Here is a 22,220-nt window from a genome sequence, read left to right as displayed (position 1 = left end):
GTGGTAGTTGTGGTTGTTGTGGTAGTTGTGGTTGTTGTGGTGGTGGTGGTGGTGGTGGTGGTGGTAGTTGTGGTTGTTGTGGTTGTGGTGGTTCACACACATCATGTGAAACGTTGCCTCAAGAGCGCCTACTCTCCCGCGGGGGTCGAACCATTGAGATAACCCACTGCGCTAAACTGTCAGCCACTCTTAGAAGAGCGCGCTAAATGCTCTGGGGCCAGATTCACGAAAGCACTTACGAACCTGTACATCTTTTCCCAATCTTTGGCGGCTTTGTTTCCAATTATTAAACAGTTAATGAGCTCCGAAGCACCAGGAGGCTGTTTATAACCATAACAACAGTTGAATGGGAAGTTTTCATGCTTGTAAACTGTTTAATAAATGTAACCAAAGCCGTCAAAGATTGAGGAAAGATGTACACGTTCGTAAGTGCTTGCGTAAGTGCTTTCGTGAATCTGGCCCCAGGGTGACAGTTGCGGCAGACTGTCTTGCTCATCTGTGGCCGCAGCCCGAGACCACAGTCACAGTTCATAATCATTCCCAGGTGATCAAGGCTCTCAATCAGTCCCCTCTTGTTTGCCTGAGGGGACACCAACATCCATTGCAACTGTAATGCAATGTGGTGCGGGGGAAGAGTTGACCTGTGATGGTGGCAAGTGGCGCCCTCTGGAGCTGGACACAGTTACGGAAACTGCTGAAGACCTATTGACCTACACGAGGCGGCTCCTATCTATATTAACCCACGTTTATATGTGTGTAGCCTACGTTTGAAACAACCCAGCGATCCTGCCATCTATCATGTTATGAATAGTAGAGTACCGACCACCACCCGCCAACACCCGACCACCACCCGCCAAGCACCCGACCTCCACCCGACCAGCACCCGACCTCCACCCGACCAGCACCCGACCTCCACCCGACCAGCACCCGATAAACCTCCGAGGGGTTTTATTGACAAAACTTAAAAATCGTTTCTTTCGTTCTCTTAGGAAAATTAAAAGGTCTGGACTTGATGTGCGAGGCAGCGCCACGCGGACATTTCAATCAGGTTTCCTGCAAGTTGGGAAGGTATCGTTTTTCCATGCTGAGGCCAGACCCCCCCCTGTCTATACCTTTATATTGAGCCCGCTCTATATTGTGTGTCTGGGTGTACTCACCTATTTGTGTCTGCAGGATCACTGACTCTTGGATCCCGCCTTTCGAGCATCGGTTGTTTACAGCAATGACTCCGGTCCTATTTCCCTATCATACCTAGTTTTAAAATTATGAATAGAGTTTGCTTCCACAACCTGCTCCTTAAGTGCATTTCATTTTTCTACTACTCTCACGCTAAAAGAAAACTTCCTAACATCTCTGTGACTGATCTGAGTTTCCAGCATCCACTCATGTCCCCTCGTTCTGTTACTATTCCGTGTGAACATTTCGTCTATGTCCACTCTGTCAATCCCCCCTGAGTATTTTATATGTTCCTATCATGTTTCCCCTCTCCCTTCTTTTTTCCTAGTGTCGTATGCCTCGGTTCCTTCAGGCGCTCTTCATACGCCATCCCTTGATACGCTAGGACGAGTCTTGTTCAAAACTTCTGAACCTTTTCCAGTTTCCTTATATGCTTCTTCAGATGTGGACTCCAAGATGTGGCGGCATACTCTAAGACTGGTCTCACGTAGGCAGTGTAAAGCGCCCTAAATGCCTCCTTACTTAGGTTTCTGAATGATGTTCTAACTTTTGCCAGTGTAGAGTACGCTGCTGTCATTATCCTATTTATATGTGCCTCAGGAGATAGATTAGGTGTTACGTCCACCCCCAGGTCTCTTTCGCGCGTCGTCACAGGTAGGCAGTTCCCCTTCATTGTGTACTGTCCCTTTGGTCTCCTATCTCCTAGTCCCATTTCCATAACTTTACATTTGCTTGTGTTGAACTCCAGAAGCCATTTCTCTGACCATCTCTGCAACCTGTTCAGGTCCTCTTGGAGGATCCTACAATCCTCATCTGTCACAACTCTTCTCATTAACTTTGCGTCATCCGCGGACATCGACATGTAGGACTCTACTCCTGTAAACATGCCATTAACGCATATTAGAAATAGAATTGGTCCCAGCACTGATCCTTGAGGTACTCCACTTGTTACTGTTCGCCAGTCCGACTTCTCGCCCCTTACCGTAACTATTTGGCTCCTTCCTGTTAGGTAGTTCCTTACCCATGCTAAGACCTTTCCGCTTACTCCTGCCTGCTTCTCAAGTTTGAACAGCGGTCTCATGTGCGGTACTGTATCAAAGGCCTTTTGGCAATCCAGAAATATTCAGTCTGCCCAATCATCTCTGTCCTGCTTTATCCTCGTTATTTTATCATAGAATTCCAAAAGGTTTGTTAGGCAAGATTTCCCTTTCCAGAACCCATGTTGATGTTTGTTCACAAACCTAACGTTCTCCAGGTGTGCAACCAGTCGTAGCCTAATTATTCTTTCAAGTATTTTACAGGGGATGCTTGTCAGTGATACGGGTCTGTAGTTAAGTGCCTCCTTCCTATCACCTTTCTTGAAAATCGGTACGACATTTGCCTTCTTCCAGCAACTGGGCAATTCTCCCGACATAAGTGATTCATTAAAGATCCTTGACAGAGGCACGCAGAGGGCCTACGCTGCCTCTTTTAGTATCCACGGTGATACTTTGTCTGGTCCAACCGCCTTACTTGCATCCAGTGTTGTCAACTGTTTCATTACCTCCTCTGCTGTCACCTCTATATCTGATAGTCTTCCATCTAGAGTAATCTCTCCTAACAAGGGAGCTGCTAAAGGTTCGGTTGTGAACACTCCATGGAAACTGGCATTCAGTGCCTCGCAGATATCTTGTGTGAGTGCGTGCGTCCGCGGACCCTTGTTTGCTCATTGTTTGAGAACGGTCCTAAGTTCGATCCCAGACAACAGTAGTAGTAGCAGTCAGCATCCCAGATCGCCTCGTAGCACACAACGGACGGGGTTCGAGCCCCTGGCAGGATTAGCAGCGGTGGTGGCGGCTGTACCTGGAGACAACCAGGGCACTCCGGCGGGGAAAGGTACATGGTACGAGAGGCTACTGGAGCGACCTCTAGGGGGGGGGGGTTGGGGGGCTGTCTTAGTCTTCCCTCCTCTACCCTACATCCCCCACCATCCTGCCCCACCATCCTCCCCCACCATCGTCCCCCACCTTCCCCACAATCCTCCTCCACCTTCACCATCGGTTCCTACTAAATATCGGTTGTGTTGACACTGGTGGCCCTCGCCTGTCTTCCCTCAACATAGATTTATCGCACCGTGAGGCGGCTAGACCCGGCCAGGCCCGGCCAGGCCCGGCCAGGCCCGGTAGTCAGGTCAGGTCAGGTCACACCCGTCAGGTCAGGTCACACCCGGCAGGTCAGGTCAGGTCAGGTCAGGTCAGGTCCGGCCCCCACAAGCCCTAGTCAACACCCTCCTGGATACTCTACAATTTTATCTGACCAATTTGAATACCAGCATGGCTGACCTGGCACTAATTTACACGGATGATAGTTGAAGCCGGAGTATGTAATGGTGTACTGAGGTGCTGTGTACAGTGTGTACACCTCAGGTGCTGTGAACAGTGTGTACTTGCAAGAAATCACTTGCGAAACCGCTACATCTTTCATTAATCCTGACATTGCTGTTTAGCTTCATTAAACAGCGAGCTTGGAGACCGCACAAGCCAAGGTTATTATCCTGGTAAACAGCCTCGTAGAGCTCCGGAGCTCACAAACTGTCTTAACAAATGTAAATAATGCCGATATGATTGAGGAAAGATGTACAGGTTTCGTAACTGTGTGCGTAAATGGTTGATGAGGCATTGTAGCTGTGTAGCGTACACTAGTGTACACGTATACTAGTGCACACGTACACCAGTGCACAGTGCACATGTAGCACAAATCAGGCAAGAGAGAGGCCTGGTAAGACTGCATATTTCTGGATTACCAGAAAACATTTGACACAGCACCACACAAGAGACTAGTGCACAAGCTGGAGATGCAGGCAGGAGTGAAAGGGAAAGTACTCTATTGGATAAGGGAGTACCTAAGTAACAGAAGACAGCGAGTCACTGTGAGGGGTGAGGCCTCAGACTGGCGAGACGTCACCAGTGGCCAGAGGGGGGGGGGACTTGTACCCGGGGGGGGGGGGAGTCGTAGTTGGGAAAACACAAGAATTACTTTCATTTATATGCAAATCAGTGAGATATTGGTTCTCTTGTTTTGACAGCTGAAGCGTATGGTAGTGTTGGTACCCGTGATCCCGCGAAGGTCTTGGTAGTGTTGGTACCCTGTGATGACATGACGCGACTCAAACCCGAGTTGCGTCCCCTGTATCGTGTTCTCCCCCCCCCCTCCCCCCGCTCCTCGTTCTCACCACTCCACAACCTTCTCCCCCACTCTCCCCATCCCCAACACACCCCCATCCTGTCCCCCCCTCCCCTACACACCCCATCCTCTTACCTTCCATACACCCCAAACTTTTGCCGATTGTCCTCCGACTTGGTGCAAGTTTGGTCACTCCTGCAGGACGGGTCCGGGCGCCCTCACCTCTACTCTCCCTCATTACCCTCATCACTCACTTGTTTATGTTTTCAGAAGGAAGGAAGGAAGGAAGGAAGGAAGGAAGGAATTATCAGGAGAAGCGCCAAGCCATTATGACTAGCACTGGGAAGGGGTCCGGATAAGGATTTGGGATGGGACGGGGGGGAAAGGAATGGTGCTCAACCACTTGGATGATCGGGAATTGAACGCCGACCTGCATGAAGTGAGACCGTCGCTCTACCGTCCAGCCCAAGTGGTTGGTCGTTATGTTTTTGGAGTATATTTATATTCTCACAAGCTGGGTCACTGCTGACAGCTGTCACTCATGTGTCCTTTGTCTCCTGTCTGTATTTGGCTGCTGGACACCGTCCCTGTCTGTATCTGGCTGCTGGACACCGTCCCTGTCTGTATTTGGCTGCTGGACACCGTCCCTGTCTGTGTCTGGCTGCTGGACACCGTCCCTGTCTGTATCTGGCTGCTGGACACCGTCCGTGTCTGTGTCTGGCTGCTGGACACCGTCTCTGTCTGTGTCTGGCTGCTGGACACCGTCTCTGTCTGTGTCTGGCTGCTGGACACCGTCTCTGTCTGTGTCTGGCTGCTGGACACCGTCCCTGTCTGTATCTGGCTGCTGGACACCGTCCGTGTCTGTGTCTGGCTGCTGGACACCGTCCCTGTCTGTGTCTGGCTGCTGGACACCGTCCCTGTCTGTATCTGGCTGCTGGACACCGTCCCTGTCTGTATCTGGCTGCTGGACACCGTCCGTGTCTGTGTCTGGCTGCTGGACACCGTCTCTGTGTCTGGCTGCTGGACACCGTCTCTGTGTCTGGCTGCTGGACACCGTCTCTGTCTGTGTCTGGCTGCTGGACACCGTCCCTGTCTGTATCTGGCTGCTGGACACCGTCCGTGTCTGTGTCTGGCTGCTGGACACCGTCCCTGTCTGTATCTGGCTGCTGGACACCGTCCCTGTCTGTATCTGGCTGCTGGACACCGTCCGTGTCTGTGTCTGGCTGCTGGACACCGTCTCTGTCTGTATCTGGCTGCTGGACACCGTCCGTGTCTGTGTCTGGCTGCTGGACACCGTCTCTGTCTGTGTCTGGCTGCTGGACACCGTCTCTGTCTGTGTCTGGCTGCTGGACACCGTCCCTGTCTGTGTCTGGCTGCTGGACACCGTCCCTGTCTGTATCTGGCTGCTGGACACCGTCCCTGTCTGTATCTGGCTGCTGGACACCGTCCGTGTCTGTGTCTGGCTGCTGGACACCGTCTCTGTCTGTGTCTGGCTGCTGGACACCGTCCCTGTCTGTGTCTGGCTGCTGGACACCGTCCCTGTCTGTATCTGGCTGCTGGACACCGTCTCTGCCTGTGTCTGGCTGCTGGACACCGTCCCTGTCTGTATCTGGCTGCTGGACACCGTCCCTGTCTGTGTCTGGCTGCTGGACACCGTCCGTGTCTGTGTCTGGCTGCTGGACACCGTCTCTGTCTGTATCTGGCTGCTGGACACCGTCCCTGTCTGTGTCTGGCTGCTGGACACCGTCCCTGTCTGTGTCTGGCTGCTGGACACCGTCCCTGTCTGTGTCTGGCTGCTGGACACCGTCCCTGTCTGTATCTGGCTGCTGGACACCGTCTCTGTCTGTGTCTGGCTGCTGGACACCGTCCCTGTCTGTATCTGGCTGCTGGACACCGTCCCTGTCTGTGTCTGGCTGCTGGACACCGTCCGTGTCTGTGTCTGGCTGCTGGACACCGTCCCTGTCTGTGTCTGGCTGCTGGACACCGTCCCTGTCTGTATCTGGCTGCTGGACACCGTCCCTGTCTGTGTCTGGCTGCTGGACACCGTCCCTGTCTGTGTCTGGCTGCTGGACACCGTCCCTGTCTGTGTCTGGCTGCTGGACACCGTCCCTGTCTGTGTCTGGCTGCTGGACACTTCGTCTCTGCACACAATAAAAATACATGGATTTATTGTTTATCGAAATACTGCAGAAATTCGTTTGATCACTTGTGTCGAGAAGGAAGGCGTGCAGCGCGCTTGTCGTCACAGGCAAGTAGAACAGAAACAAATATTATAAATTCGACTTGAAAAAGCGGTTAAAATATTCCTCGGCTCGAATCCCGGAAGGTGGAGACAATTCAGACGGTGAATGTTGTTCATATTTTGCATCAGTGCTGAGGACGGAACCCCGGAGCCGCGCCGGGTATTATCCTCCCTCCACCCATTATCTTTGTGGCCTTGTTAATGGGTGCAGGGACAGGTTAAGGGGAGGGACAGGTTAAGGGGAGGGACAGGTTAAGGGGAGGGACAGGTTAAGGGGAGGGACAGGTTAAGGGGAGGGACAGGTTAAGGGGAGGGACAGGTTAAGGGGAGGGACAGGTTAAGGGGAGGGACAGGTTAAGGGGAGGGACAGGTTAAGGGGAGGGACAGGTTAAGGGGAAGGACAGGTTAAGGGGAGGGACAGGTTAAGGGGAGAGACAGGTTAAGGGGAGGGACAGGTTAAGGGGAGGGACAGGTTAAGGGGAGGGACAGGTTAAGGGGAGGGACAGGTTAAGGGGAGGGACAGGTTAAGGGGAGAGACAGGTTAAGGGGAGGGACAGGTTAAGGGGAGGGACAGGTTAAGGGGAGAGACAGGTTAAGGGGAGGGACAGGTTAAGGGGAAGGACAGGTTAAGGGGAGGGACAGGTTAAGGGGAGAGACAGGTTAAGGGGATGGGAACACAGAGGGACGGAGGATATTCTAGGCTCGTGGACCCTTCACACTTAACCAGTATTCTTGAAATATGTCGTGAGTAACTTGTCATGGAAAGCAGCAGTTCCCTCTCTTCTCTTTCTTCCTCCTCTTTTCTTCTCTCTCTCTTCCTCTCTTCTTTACCCTTCCCACCTCTCCCCGCCTCTCCCCACCTCTCCCCGCCTCTCGCCACCTCTCGCCACCTCTCCTGCACCTGCACCTGCTGGCTTGTGGTGTCACCGCAGGATGGCTGGTCGGCTAATTAGTGTAAAGTGAGCGTGTTGGAGAGGGTGTACTCTCCTATATGGTCACTCCTTCCTGTGCTGGCAAGGTCGAGCGCCAGCTCACAAGCCCCGCCTTCCCATAATGTTTGTACTAAAGTGAAATGAGTTATATTAATCTTATCAAAAATATTTTTAAAACTACGGTATTTACAGCCGCTTCATCTAATGAATTACTGATTTTATAACTTTCTTACAACTGGCACAAAAAACGTTATTTATATCATGTAAAAGAACTCCAACACCCCCCCCCCCCTTTACACACAAGACTGAGGCTATATGCAGGCGATGAGTCACAATAACGGGGCTAAAGTACGTTGACCAGACCACACACTACAAGGTGAAGGGACGACGACGTTTCGGTCCGTCCTGGACCATTCTCAAGTCGATTGTGAGAATGGTCCAGGACGGACCGAAACATCGTCGTCCCTTCACCTTCTAGTGTGTGGCACTGAGGCTATATAACGAAATTACGAACAGATTAGGCATAAATATCCTACAAGTGGCGGCAGACACAACCCGAAGACTGGAAGCAGAGTTCCTAGTGATGGGAGACTTCAGTCAAGGTCACATTGACTGGGTAAAGAAAGAGAAAGACATGGCAAGGTATTGTTGTAGAAGTTGTATTAAGGGTAGACCAGCAGCAACATGTCGGGGAGGACCCAGGCAGAGGTGGGGGCCCAGCAGCTAGGCCCGACCTGGTCTCCACACAGGACCTGGAGGAGGTCAACAGTGACTATGTCACGAGACAGTGACCTTACCTTGAGGTTACCTTGAGGTGCTTCCGGGGCTTAGCGTCCACGCGGCCCGGTCGTCGACCAGGCCTCCTGGTTGCCGAGTTGACCACCGTGTTGAAATCTGCGAGTACAGTGAGACAGCAAAGGCGCCTCACTGCACTGAGGCACCAGTGCTGCACAGCATCCTGTGCCCCTTACCAGTGCACAACTGTCTCCTACCCTAAGGTGAACTAGTGAGACAAAACACCCAAATACCCAAAGGGCGGCCGAAAAACCGACCAGTTAAACGGACCCACAGAGAGGCAGATCCCAAGGAACCTGTGGAAGGTAACCCCCAAGCTCCAAGGGCAGTACTTACTGCTAAAGGAAGAGGGGAAAAGAGGGAAAGGGTAAGAGGTACAGTTGGCGAGAATGAAAGGCCAGCATACAGCATAGAGGGATTACCGTAAGGTGGGAGAACTGCTGAAGTGGGTAGCACGTACAACAGTTAGTGTCTGGAGGCAGAGAAGCACAAGTAGAACAAGCGGAAGAATTATAGCACGCAACACAAGAACATCACAGTACACAGAGCTGGGTCACAGATGGAGTCTTGACACACACACACACACACACACCAGTTGATTGACGGTTGAGAGGCGGGACCAAAGAGCCAGAGCTCAACCCCCGCAAACACAACTAAGTGAGTACAACTAGGTTAGTACACACACACACACTACCCTGGGACATGCAAATACAATTATAAATATGTAAGTGGAGGACATGTAATGTGTACTTATTCACTATTATATGAGCGTGGAGCCTGTGTCGTATACCTAGTGTGTCTAGTGTGGTGCTGGTGGTGGATTGTATACCCAGTGTGTCTAGTGTGGTGCTGGTGGTGGATTGTATACCCAGTGTGTCTAGTGTGGTGCTGGTGGTGGATTGTATACCCAGTGTGTGTGTCTAGTGTGGTGTTGGTGGTGGACTGTATACCCAGTGTGTCTAGTGTGGTGCTGGTGGTGGATTGTATACCCAGTGTGTGTGTCTAGTGTGGTGCTGGTGGTGGATTGTATACCCAGTGTGTCTAGTGTGGTGTTGGTGGTGGACTGTATACCCAGTGTGTGTGTCTAGTGTGGTGCTGGTGGTGGATTGTATACCCAGTGTGTGTGTCTAGTGTGGTGCTGGTGGTGGATTGTATACCCAGTGTGTCTAGTGTGGTGCTGGTGGTGGATTGTATACCCAGTGTGTGTGTCTAGTGTGGTGTTGGTGGTGGACTGTATACCCAGTGTGTCTAGTGTGGTGCTGGTGGTGGATTGTATACCCAGTGTGTGTGTCTAGTGTGGTGCTGGTGGTGGATTGTATACCCAGTGTGTCTAGTGTGGTGTTGATGGTGGACTGTATACCCAGTGTGTGTGTCTAGTGTGGTGCTGGTGGTGGATTGTATACCCAGTGTGTGTGTCTAGTGTGGTGCTGGTGGTGGATTGTATACCCAGTGTGTGTGTCTAGTGTGGTGCTGGTGGTGGACTGTATACCCAGTGTGTCTAGTGTGGTGCTGGTGGTGGACTGTATACCCAGTGTGTGTGTCTAGTGTGGTGCTGGTGGTGGATTGTATACCCAGTGTGTGTGTCTAGTGTGGTGCTGGTGGTGGACTGTATACCCAGTGTGTCTAGTGTGGTGCTGGTGGTGGACTGTATACCCAGTGTGTGTGTCTAGTGTGGTGCTGGTGGTGGACTGTATACCCAGTGTGTCTAGTGTGGTGCTGGTGGTGGACTGTATACCCAGTGTGTGTGTCTAGTGTGGTGCTGGTGGGGGACTGTATACCCAGTGTGTGTGTCTAGTGTGGTGCTGGTGGTGGACTGTATACCCAGTGTGTCTAGTGTGGTGCTGGTGGTGGATTGTATACCCAGTGTGTGTGTCTAGTGTGGTGCTGGTGGGGGACTGTATACCCAGTGTGTGTGTCTAGTGTGGTGCTGGTGGTGGATTGTATACCCAGTGTGTGTGTCTAGTGTGGTGCTGGTGGTGGATTGTATACCCAGTGTGTGTGTCTAGTGTGGTGCTGGTGGGGGACTGTATACCCAGTGTGTGTGTCTAGTGTGGTGCTGGTGGTGGATTGTATACCCAGTGTGTGTGTCTAGTGTGGTGCTGGTGGTGGACTGTATACCCAGTGTGTGTGTCTAGTGTGGTGCTGGTGGTGGATTGTATACCCAGTGTGTCTAGTGTGGTGCTGGTGGTGGATTGTATACCCAGTGTGTCTAGTGTGGTGCTGGTGGTGGACTGTATACCCAGTGTGTGTGTCTAGTGTGGTGCTGGTGGTGGATTGTATACCCAGTGTGTCTAGTGTGGTGCTGGTGGTGGATTGTATACCCAGTGTGTGTGTCTAGTGTGGTGCTGGTGGCGGACTGTATACCCAGTGTGTGTGTCTAGTGTGGTGCTGGTGGTGGACTGTATACCCAGTTTGTCTAGTGTGGTGCTGGTGGTGGACTGTATACCCAGTGTGCGTGTCTAGTGTGGTGCTGGTGGTGGATTGTATACCCAGTGTGTGTGTCTAGTGTGGTGCTGGTGGTGGACTGTATACCCAGTGTGTGTGTCTAGTGTGGTGCTGGTGGTGGATTGTATACCCAGTGTGTCTAGTGTGGTGCTGGTGGTGGACTGTATACCCAGTGTGTGTGTCTAGTGTGCTGCTGGTGGTGGATTGTATACCCAGTGTGTGTGTCTAGTGTGGTGCTGGTGGTGGACTGTATACCCAGTGTGTGTGTCTAGTGTGGTGCTGGTGGTGGATTGTATACCCAGTGTGTCTAGTGTGGTGCTGGTGGTGGACTGTATACCCAGTGTGTGTGTCTAGTGTGGTGCTGGTGGTGGATTGTATACCCAGTGTGTCTAGTGTGGTGCTGGTGGTGGATTGTATACCCAGTGTGTGTGTCTAGTGTGGTGCTGGTGGTGGACTGTATACCCAGTGTGTGTGTCTAGTGTGGTGCTGGTGGTGGATTGTATACCCAGTGTGTCTAGTGTGGTGCTGGTGGCGGACTGTATACCCAGTGTGTCTAGTGTGGTGCTGGTGGTGGACTGTATACCCAGTGTGTCTAGTGTGGTGCTGGTGGTGGACTGTATACCCAGTGTGTCTAGTGTGGTGCTGGTGGTGGACTGTATACCCAGTGTGTCTAGTGTGGTGCTGGTGGTGGACTGTATACCCAGTGTGTCTAGTGTGGTGCTGGTGGTGGATTGTAATACCTTTTAACAATCTCGTTAAAGTCTACCTGGGCAGTACAGTTGGGATCCTTGATGACTCACTGTCGGGAATCCCGGGTTCGAATCCCGGGCGAGACAAATGGTTGGGCACGTTTCCGTTCACCAAATGCCTGTGTTCACCTCGTAGTATACAGGTACTCAGGAGTTAGTCAACTGTTGTTGTTGTAGAATTGCATTCTGGGGGCTGGTCAGTAGTTTGACCATGAGAGAAGGTTTCTATATGTACCTAACGATTATACATACACAGGCAGCCTGTCCCCCGATAAAAATAATAATTATAAATTATTCCGACTTGGATAATGGCCACAGAACCTTAATTAATCTCGTCTCGCCAGCCTCGCTAAGCCGAGACTAAGAACCAAGAACTGAGAACTAAGATTAAGTTCGGCTCAGGCAGCTTTATTGCATATTAAGACGCTGTTGTTTTGCATCGTGTGTGACGTCAAAGACTTTTAGGCTTGTAGTTAAAAGTCTATGAGAGTCTAAGAGAATAAGTGGGCCTCCATTACCCCATATTATGGGCTGCCGACCCCCACACACAAGTGGATTTGCAGCTTAAAACCTTTGGCTGCCATCCGCGGGGAGTGTAAGGTAGGAAGCTTTTAAACATTGGGGATGTAGGAGGGGAATATTGCCTCCCGGGGTGACCTGGTGCTGGTGGTGACCCCTGCTGGTGGTGGTGACCCCTGCTGGTGGTGGTGACCCCTGCTGGTGGTGGTGACCCCTGCTGGTGGTGGTGACTCCTGCTGGTGGTGACTCCTGCTGGTGGTGACCCCTGCTGGTGGTGATCCCTGCTGGTGGTGGTGATCCCTGCTGGTGGTGGTGACCCCTGCTGGTGGTGACCCCAGCTGGTGGTGGTGGTGACCCCTACTGGTGGTGACCCCTGCTGGTGGTGATCCCTGCTGGTGGTGGTGACTCCTGCTGGTGGTGGTGACCCCTGCTGGTGGTGACCCCTGCTGGTGGTGGTGGTGACCCCTGCTGGTGGTGGTGACCCCTGCTGGTGGTGGTGACCCCTGCTGGTGGTGGTGACTCCTGCTGGTGGTGGTGATCCCTGCTGGTGGTGGTGACCCCTGCTGGTGGTGACCCCAGCTGGTGGTGGTGGTGACCCCTACTGGTGGTGACCCCTGCTGGTGGTGATCCCTGCTGGTGGTGGTGACTCCTGCTGGTGGTGGTGACCCCTGCTGGTGGTGACCCCTGCTGGTGGTGGTGGTGACCCCTGCTGGTGGTGGTGACCCCTGCTGGTGGTGGTGACCCCTGCTGGTGGTGGTGACTCCTGCTGGTGGTGGTGACCCCTGCTGGTGGTGGTGACCCCTGGTGGTGGTGACCCCTGCTGGTGGTGGTGACCCCTGCTGGTGGTGGTGACTCCTGCTGGTGGTGGTGACCCCTGCTGGTAGTGGTGACCCCTGCTGGTAGTGGTGACCCCTGCTGGTAGTGGTGACCCCTGCTTGTGGTGGTGACCCCTGCTTGTGGTGGTGACCCCTGCTGGTAGTGGTAACCCCTGCTGGTGGTGACTCCTGCTGGTGGTGGTGACCCCTGCTGGTGGTGGTGACCCCTGCTGGTGGTGGTGACCCCTGCTGGTGGTGGTGACCCCTGCTGGTGGTGGTGACCCCTGCTGGTGGTGGTGACCCCTGCTGGTGGTGGTGACTCCTGCTGGTGGTGGTGACCCCTGCTGGTAGTGGTGACCCCTGCTGGTAGTGGTGACCCCTGCTGGTAGTGGTGACCCCTGCTGGTAGTGGTGACCCCTGCTTGTGGTGGTGACCCCTGCTGGTAGTGGTAACCCCTGCTGGTGGTGACTCCTGCTGGTGGTGGTGACCCCTGCTGGTGGTGGTGACCCCTGCTGGTGGTGGTGACCCCTGCTGGTGGTGGTGACCCCTGCTGGTGGTGGTGACCCCTGCTGGTGGTGGTGACCCCTGCTGGTGGTGACCCCTGCTGGTGGTGACCCCTGCTGGTGGTGGTGATCCCTGCTGGTGGTGGTGACCCCTGCTGGTGGTGGTGACCCCTGCTGGTGGTGGTGACTCCTGCTGGTGGGGGTGACCCCTGCTGGTGGTGGTGACCCCTGCTGGTAGTGGTGACCCCTGCTGGTGGTGACCCCTGCTGGTAGTGGTGACCCCTGCTGGTAGTGGTGACCCCTGCTGGTAGTGGTGACCCCTGCTGGTGGTGGTGACCCCTGCTGGTAGTGGTGACCCCTGCTGGTGGTGACTCCTGTTGGTGGTGACTCCTGTTGGTGGTGGTGACTCCTGCTGGTGGTGGTGACCCCTGCTGGTGGTGGTGACCCCTGCTGGTGGTGGTGACCCCTGCTGGTGGTGGTGACCCCTGCTGGTGGTGGTGACCCCTGCTGGTGGTGGTGACCCCTGCTGGTGGTGGTGACCCCTGCTGGTGGTGGTGACCCCTGCTGGTGGTGACCCCTGCTGGTGGTGGTGACCCCTGCTGGTAGTGGTGACCCCTGCTGGTGGTGGTGACCCCTGCTGGTGGTGGTGACCCCTGCTGGTGGTGGTGACCCCTGCTGGTGGTGGTGACCCCTGCTGGTGGTGGTGACCCCTGCTGGTGGTGGTGACCCCTGCTGCTGGTGGTGACGTGGCTGTTGACATTCTACAGGCAGGACAATCACCCTGTCATACCACATACTGAACACTGTGTGTGTGTGTGTGTGTGTGTGTGTGTGTGTGTGTGTGTGTGTGTGTAATTACCTAAGTGTAGTTACAGGATGAGAGCTACGCTCGTGGTGTCCCGTCTTCCCAGCACTCTTTGTCATATAACGCTTTGAAACTACTGACGGTCTTGGCCTCCACCACCTTCTCACTTAACTTGTTCCAACCGTCTACCACTCTATTTGCGAAGGTGAATTTTCTTATATTTCTTCGGCATCTGTGTTTAGCTAGTTTAAATCTATGACCTAGTGTGTGTGTGTGTGTGTGTGTGCTCACCTAATTGTGCTCACCTAATTGTGCTTGCGGGGGTTGAGCTCTGGCTCTTTGGTCCCGCCTCTCAACCGTCAATCAACTGGTGTACAGATTCCTGAGCCTATTGGGCTCTATCATATCTACATTTGAAACTGTGAATGGAGTCAGCCTCCACCACATCACTTCCTAATGCATTCCATTTGCTAACTACTCTGACACTGAAAAAGTTCTTTCTAACGTCTCTGTGGCTCATTTGGGTACTCAGCTTCCACCTGTGTCCACTTGTTCGCGTCCCACCAGTGTTGAAAAGTTCCTCCTTGTTTACCCGGTCGATTCCCCTGAGGATTTTGTAGGTTGTGATCATGTCCCCCCTTACTCTTCTGTCTTCCAGTGTCGTGAGGTGCATTTCCCGCAGCCTTTCCTCATAACTCATGCCTCTTAGTTCTGGGACTAGTCTAGTAGCATACCTTTGGACTTTTTCCAGCTTCGTCTTGTGCTTGACAAGGTACGGGCTCCATGCTGGGGCCGCATACTCCAGGATTGGTCTTACATATGTGGTGTACAAGATTCTGAATGATTCCTTACACAGGTTCCTGAACGCCGTTCTGATGTTAGCCAGCCTCGTATATGCCGCAGACGTTATTCTCTTTATGTGGGCTTCAGGAGACAGGTTTGGTGTGATATCAACTCCTAGATCTTTCTCTCTGTCTGTTTCATTAAGTACTTCATCTCCTATTCTGTATCCTGTGCCTGGCCTCCTGTTTCCACTGCCTAGTTTCATTACTTTGCATTTACTCGGGTTGAACTTCAACAGCCATTTGTTGGACCATTCACTCAGTCTATCCAGGTCATCTTGTAGCCTCCTACTATCATCCTCTGTTTCAATCCTCCTCATAATTTTTGCATCGTCGGCAAACATTGAGAGGAACGAATCTATACCCTCTGGGAGATCATTTACATATACCAGAAACAGTATAGGTCCAAGGACTGACCCCTGCGGGACTCCACTTGTGACGTCTCGCCAATCTGAGACCTCACCCCTCACACAGACTCGTTGTCTCCTGTTGCTTAGGTATTCCTCTATCCACCGGAGTACCTTCCCTCTCACTCCAGCCTGCATCTCCAACTTTCGCACTAGCCTCTTGTGTGGCACTGTATCAAAGGCTTTCTGACAATCCAAAAATATGCAGTCTGCCCACCCTTCTCTTTCTTGCCTTATTTTTGTTGCCTGGTCGTAGAATTCAAGTAACCCTGTGAGGCAGGACCTGCCATCCCTGAACCCATGTTGATGCTGTGTTACAAAGTTCCTTCGCTCCAGATGCTCCACTAGTTTTTTTCGCACAATCTTCTCCATCAGCTTGCATGGTATGCAGGTTAGGGACACTGGCCTGTAGTTCAGTGCCTCCTGTCTATCCCCTTTCTTGTATATCGGGACTACGTTAGATGCTTTCCAAATATCTGGCAGTTCCCCTGTTGCCAGTGATTTGTTATACACTATGGAGAGTGGTAGGCTCAGTTCTCTTGCTCCTTCCTTTAGAACCCAAGGGGAGATTCCATCTGGGCCTATAGCCTTCGTCACGTCCAACTCTAGTAAACACTTCCTTACTTCCCCACTGGTAATCTCAAACTCTTCCAGTGGTTCCTGGTTAGCTATTCCCTCACTTACCTCTGGAATTTCTCCTTGTTCTAAGGTGAAGACCTCCTGGAATTTCTTATTCAATTCCTCACACACTTCCTTGTCATTTGTAGTGAATCCTGTGTGTGTGTGTGTATGTGTGTGTGTGTGTGTGTGTGTGTGTGTGTGTGTGTGTGTGTGTGTGTGTGTGTGTGTGTGTGTGTGTGTGTGCTCCTCTCAGTCGACAGTAGGCATGTACTGTTGTGTACTAAGCCAGGAGTAAGAGGCACTGCTACAAGTGTCGTCACCTGGAGAGCCAAGGAGTGCCTGCTGGCACTGGACCAGAGACCACGCCACCTTCAACTACCTCACTCCAGCTAATGGGAGCACCAGGGTAAGAGTTCCCATCGCGAGCAACCTGCACTCTACACACTAATAATTTCCACACACTTCAAAGACGAAATTGACATTAAGATCGTGAATGCCGCAGTTTGTTGGGTATAACAGTTGAGTGGATCATGGGTTTTGCAGGAATGGCAGTTTAGGTCAGCTGGTGGCTGACCATACTGAGGCATCAAAGTGCTTCCGACGCCTTAATGCCACTGATAACACCCTGGGTAATGCCTCTGGTGGATGCCTCGTAAGACCTTAACGTGTAGAGGGCTTACTGACCATCCAGCACCTTCATCCTGGTCCTAGCCCAGACCTTAATGTAAGCCGAGTAGTTAAGCCAAGAGCAGCTGTGTATGTCTCTCTCTCTCTCACCTCCATTGTTTACATTCATCAGCTGATATAATTTCTCGTAGATGATTGACCCAATCGTACCCAAGAAAGCTGCCCCGGGGTAGACCTCTCATGCGGTGGTAGCTAAAATGTTACCTACGCTCTGATTGGTCAAACCCAAGCAATTATTGCAGTCTGTTGGCAATCAGGCGAAGTACGACTGAAGGCTTAAGATGTTTGCATACGAGACGCCTTTCTGAATGACACTTGGAGACGGGCCATACAGGCCTCCTAAGATCCGCCATGAGGCAAAGCTGAAACGTTTGTGCTATGCCGATTAGTGAATCAGCGCTTCACTGAAGAAAGAGACATGATAACAACATTAAAAATAATCGGGGGAACTGAGGTAGTAAAAAAAATAGTCTCAATGGGACATGAATAGAAACTAGAGGCTAGCAATATAAGAAAAGATTTTATTTTAACGTATAATTGGTAAATAGATCTAGAATAGTTAGAGACAACCCATTACACAGGTAGAGCTGTGATGAGAAAGATCAGTCGCACAAGCAGGGACGCACAAGCAGGCACGCACAAGCAGGGACGCACAAGCAGGGATGCACAAGCAGGGACGCACAAGCAGGGACGCACAAGCAGGGACGCACAAGCAGGGACGCACAAGCAGGCACGCACAAGCAGGGACGCACAAGCAGGCACGCACAAGCAGGCACGCACAAGCAGGCACGCACAAGCAGGCACGCACAAGCAGGCACGCACAAGCAGGGACGCACAAGCAGGCACGCACAAGCAGGGACGCACAAGCAGGGACGCACAAGCAGGGACGCACAAGCAGGGACGCACAAGCAGGGACGCACAAGCAGGCACGCACAAGCAGGCACGCACAAGCAGGCACGCACAAGCAGGCACGCACAAGCAGGGGCGCACAAGCAGGGACGCACAAGGAGGCACGCACAAGCAGGCACGCACAAGCAGGGACGCACAAGCAGGCACGCACAAGCAGGGACGCACAAGCAGGCACGCACAAGCAGGGACGCACAAGCAGGGACGCACAAGCAGGGACGCACAAGCAGGGACGCACAAGCAGGGACGCACAAGCAGGGACGCACAAGCAGGGACGCACAAGCAGGGACGCACAAGCAGGCACGCACAAGCAGGCACGCACAAGCAGGCACGCACAAGCAGGCACGCACAAGCAGGCACGCACAAGCAGGCACGCACAAGCAGGGACGCACAAGCAGGGACGCACAAGGAGGCACGCACAAGCAGGCACGCACAAGCAGGGACGCACAAGCAGGGACGCACAAGCAGGGACGCACAAGCAGGCACGCACAAGCAGGGACGCACAAGCAGGGACGCACAAGCAGGGACGCACAAGCAGGGACGCACAAGCAGGCACGCACAAGCAGGCACGCACAAGCAGGGACGCACAAGCAGGGACGCACAAGCAGGGACGCACAAGCAGGGACGCACAAGCAGGCACGCACAAGCAGGCACGCACAAGCAGGGACGCACAAGCAGGGACGCACAAGCAGGGACGCACAAGCAGGCACGCACAAGCAGGCACGCACAAGCAGGCACGCACAAGCAGGGACGCAGAAGCAGGGACGCAGAAGCAGGGATGCACAAGCAGGCACGCACAAGCAGGGACGCACAAGCAGGGACGCACAAGCAGGCACGCACAAGCAGGGACGCACAAGCAGGGACGCACAATCAGGCACGCACAAGCAGGCACGCACAAGCAGGCACGCACAAGCAGGCACGCACAAGCAGGGACGCACAAGCAGGGACGCACAAGCAGGGACGCACAAGCAGGGACGCACAAGCAGGGACGCACAAGCAGGGACGCACAAGCAGGGACGCAGAAGCAGGGACGCATGCGGGCCTGGTCGCCGACGCAGGCAGCGTGGCGGGCGTAGCGGCCGCTGTGATTACGTTAATCTTGTTAGTTTAATGTAGAGAGCTCATTAGACAGGTCATGGTAGTGTGGGAGTTGGTGTCTTGGGCTGGTCTTGCTGAGCCCCCACACTCTCCCCTGCTGCCCAGGTCCTGCTCCACACACACTCACACACACACACACACACACACGCACACGCACACGCACACGCACACGCACACGCACACGCACACACACACACACGCACTCACTGGTAACACTGGGTGTGATTGCTGAGCGGACAGCGCGCAGGACTCGTAATTCTGTGGCCCGGGTTCGATTCCCATACCAGGCAGAAACAAATAGGCAAAAGTTTCTTTAACTCTGATGGTCCTGTTACCTAGCAATAAATAGGTATCTGGGAGTTAGACAGCTGCTACGGAGCTGCTTCCTGTGTGTGTGGGGGGGGGGGAAATTAGTAGCTAGTTATAGTTGATTGATTGATAGTTGAGAGGCGGGCCGAAAGAGCAGAGCTCAACCCACGCAAGCAGAACTAGATGAATACACACACTCACACACAATCAAACACGGAACGAACTTAGAAAAGGTTCAAAGGTATGCCACCAGGCTAGTACCTGAGCTGAGAGGAATGAGCTACGAGGAAAGATTACTGGAACTGAACCTCACGGCACTGGAAGACAGAAGTTAGATGAGACATGACCACTACCTATAAAATTGTCAGAGGAATTGACAGGGGTAGATAAAGATGAACTATTTAGCACGGGATGTACGTGAAAATGGGGAAACAGGTGGAAAGTGAGTACCTAAATTATCCTCAGGGACCTTGCACCAGATACTCCTCTGCTCCTTCCTTACCCCTGCCACCACCTTCCTTACCCCTGCCACCACCTTCCTTACCCCTGCCACCACCTTCCTTACCCCTGCCACCACCTTCCTTACCCCTGCCACCACCTTCCTTACCCCCTGCCACCACCTTCCTTACCCCTGCCACCACCTTCCTTACCCCTGCCACCACCTTCCTTACCCCTGCCACCACCTTCCTTACCCCTGCCACCACCTTCCTTACCCCTGCCACCACCTTCCTTACCCCTGCCACCACCTTCCTTACCCCTGCCACCACCTTCCTTACCCCTGCCACCACCTTCCTTACCCCTGCCACCACCTTCCCTTTCCCTCTCTATCCCTTCCACCACTTTCTCTCCTCTCTCTCCCTCCCACCCCCTCCCCAATCCCCCGGGTGCGCCTGGGCCTCACAAGATAGCGTGATGGTCTGCCCATATTACCTGGCTACATAACCTGCTCCCACCCGCCGCCCTCCTCCTCCTCTCATAAGAATTACTTACATTTTCTAATTTTAGATGGAATTTTATCTGATATACTTGTTGGGGCAAACGTTGCCAAGAATGTTAATGTATGTAATTTATGTAGTGTGTGTCGTAAGTACGTACACACGCACGCACGCATACACACACACACACACACACACACACGCGCACACACACACACACACACACACACACACACACACACACACACACACACACGCGCGCGCGCGCACCCACGCACGCGCACACACACACACACACACACACACACACACACACACACACACACACACACACACACACACACACACACACACACATTTACTCCATGCACAGTTTCAAATGTAGATATGATAGAGCCTAGTAGGCTCAGGAACCTGTACACCAGTTGATTGACAGTTGAGAGGCGGGACCAATGAGCCAGAGCTCAACCCCAGCAAGCACAACTAGTTGAGTACACATTCTAAGACCTTTCCTGACTACGATAGGCTAATGAGACCAAGCAAGACTGAGGTGGTCTGAGAGACGTCTTCTAGGTATTAACCCAGACAAATTGAAGGTTATTAGGCTAGGAGTTGGAGCAATAAGCCCTCACGGTGAAGGGAAGACTACTTTCATCTTCTGAAAGAGAAAAACAATGAGAGTTTTTACCAGTTGGGAGTGGACATAACTGGAGATCTATCACCGGAGGCGCGCACTCACACGAGCAGCATAATGTGGACAGTATTACGCTGGCAGCATAACACGGGACGGGCAGCATAACTGGGGCAGCATAACTCGGTCAGCATGCACCATACTACCACACCTGGGGTTATCATTCAGCATGGTGGACAAAGATCCCTTGTGAGCGCTGTATATACCCCCTGAGGGAGCCACTCTTAAGAGTGATGCTCCGGCATCGAACCCCACTTTAAGTAACACTAAACCAAACTTGAGAAGGTCTAAAGATATTCATCAAGGCTGGTCCATGAGTTAAGGGTACTGAGTAATGAAGAAGGACTGGACGATCTGGAACTCACCATGCTGGAAGAAATAACAGGACAGACATGACAACGACATACAAGATCCTAAGTAGAATTAACAAGATAGATTGAAGAATAATGTTCAAGGGGATGAACATTATAAAATTAGAAACAAATATGAGTCATATTGTGTCAGAATATTTTGTAGTCTAAGAATCGCAAATGAATGAGAGGCAGCATCTTGAACCACTGATGAGCGAAGCATCTTGAACCACTCATTAGCGAAGCATCTTGAACCACTGATGAGCGAAGCATCTTGAACCACTGATGAGCGAAGCATCTTGAACCACTGATGAGCGAAGCATCTTGAACCACTGATGAGCGAAGCATCTTGAACCACTGATGAGCGAAGCATCTTGAACCACTGATGAGCGAAGCATCTTGAACCACTGATGAGCGAAGCATCTTGAACCACTGATGAGCGAAGCATCTTGAACCACTGATGAGCGAAGCATTTTGAACCACTGATGAGCGAAGCATCTTGAACCACTGATGAGCGAAGCATCTTGAACCACTGATGAGCGAAGCATCTTGAACCACTGATGAGCGAAGCATCTTGAACCACTGATGAGCGAAGCATCTTGAACCACTGATGAGCGAAGCATCTTGAACCACTGATGAGCGAAGCATCTTGAACCACTGATGAGCGAAGCATCTTGAACCACTCATTAGCGAAAAAGACACTCGGGCCTGCAAACCTAACGAGGCTGGTTCACTTAGACGAGTACGTACACTCTCAGGCTCTCACAGCTGAGAGCGTCCACAACTTATAATCCAGGCACCAGAGTTCGATTCCCGGTTGAGACTAATAATTTGGGAAGAGTTTCTTGCACCTGATGCTATGTTAATGTACCTAGTAGTAAATAGGTACCTGGTTGTTACCCAGGATGCAGGCCGCAACAGTATGTGTATGCGTGCGCGCGTGTGCGTGTGTATGCGTGCGTGTGCGTGAGAGAAAAAATATAGCAAATATGCCAGATAAAAATTATTCGGTCATCAGTGCACAAGACACCCGACGGTTTGAAAGGCGAGGTCCCAGAGCTAACACCTGGACCTTGCAAGCACATATAAGTAAATATAAACACACACACACACACACACACACACACACACACACACACACACACACACACACACACACACACACCTTCTTGACGAGGCGTGACGGCATTAGGTAGGAAATATATGGAAGGCCTTGTGACGGCAGCGGCGG

The 22,220-nt window shown here is 52.6% G+C and overlaps 1 protein-coding gene across 1 annotated transcript; it reads right to left on the bottom strand.

Moving 5' to 3' along the window:
• Positions 1 to 4,873: 4,873 nt before the first annotated feature.
• LOC138359106 (glutamine-rich protein 2-like) lies at positions 4,874 to 21,662 on the bottom strand. The gene is made up of 3 exons (XM_069317813.1): positions 21,195 to 21,662; positions 5,367 to 6,479; positions 4,874 to 5,299 (listed from the first exon to the last, which is right to left on the bottom strand). The coding sequence occupies exons 1-3, from the start codon at positions 21,660 to 21,662 to the stop codon at positions 4,874 to 4,876; spliced, it is 2,007 nt and encodes a 668-aa protein (XP_069173914.1).
• Positions 21,663 to 22,220: the final 558 nt, after the last annotated feature.

The sequence above is a fragment of the Procambarus clarkii genome, chromosome 89, assembly GCF_040958095.1.
Source record: "Procambarus clarkii isolate CNS0578487 chromosome 89, FALCON_Pclarkii_2.0, whole genome shotgun sequence".
Classification (NCBI taxonomy): Eukaryota; Metazoa; Arthropoda; class Malacostraca; order Decapoda; family Cambaridae; genus Procambarus; species Procambarus clarkii.
The sequence above is the reverse complement of the archived record's forward strand: the minus strand, read 5'-3'. Positions and strand labels throughout refer to the sequence as shown.

Excerpts from the sequence above, each read along its gene's own strand:
- LOC138359106 (XM_069317813.1), bottom strand. The coding sequence starts at position 21,662 with ATGCTTCGCTCATCAGTGGTTCAAGATGCTTCGCTCATCAGTGGTTCA. Across the intron at positions 6,480-21,194 it reads AGATGCTTCGCTCATCAGTG|AGACGAAGTGTCCAGCAGCC; the intron begins GTTCAAGATGCT and ends TATTGTGTGCAG. Across the intron at positions 5,300-5,366 it reads AGCAGCCAGACACAGAGACG|CCAGATACAGACAGGGACGG; the intron begins GTGTCCAGCAGC and ends GGTGTCCAGCAG.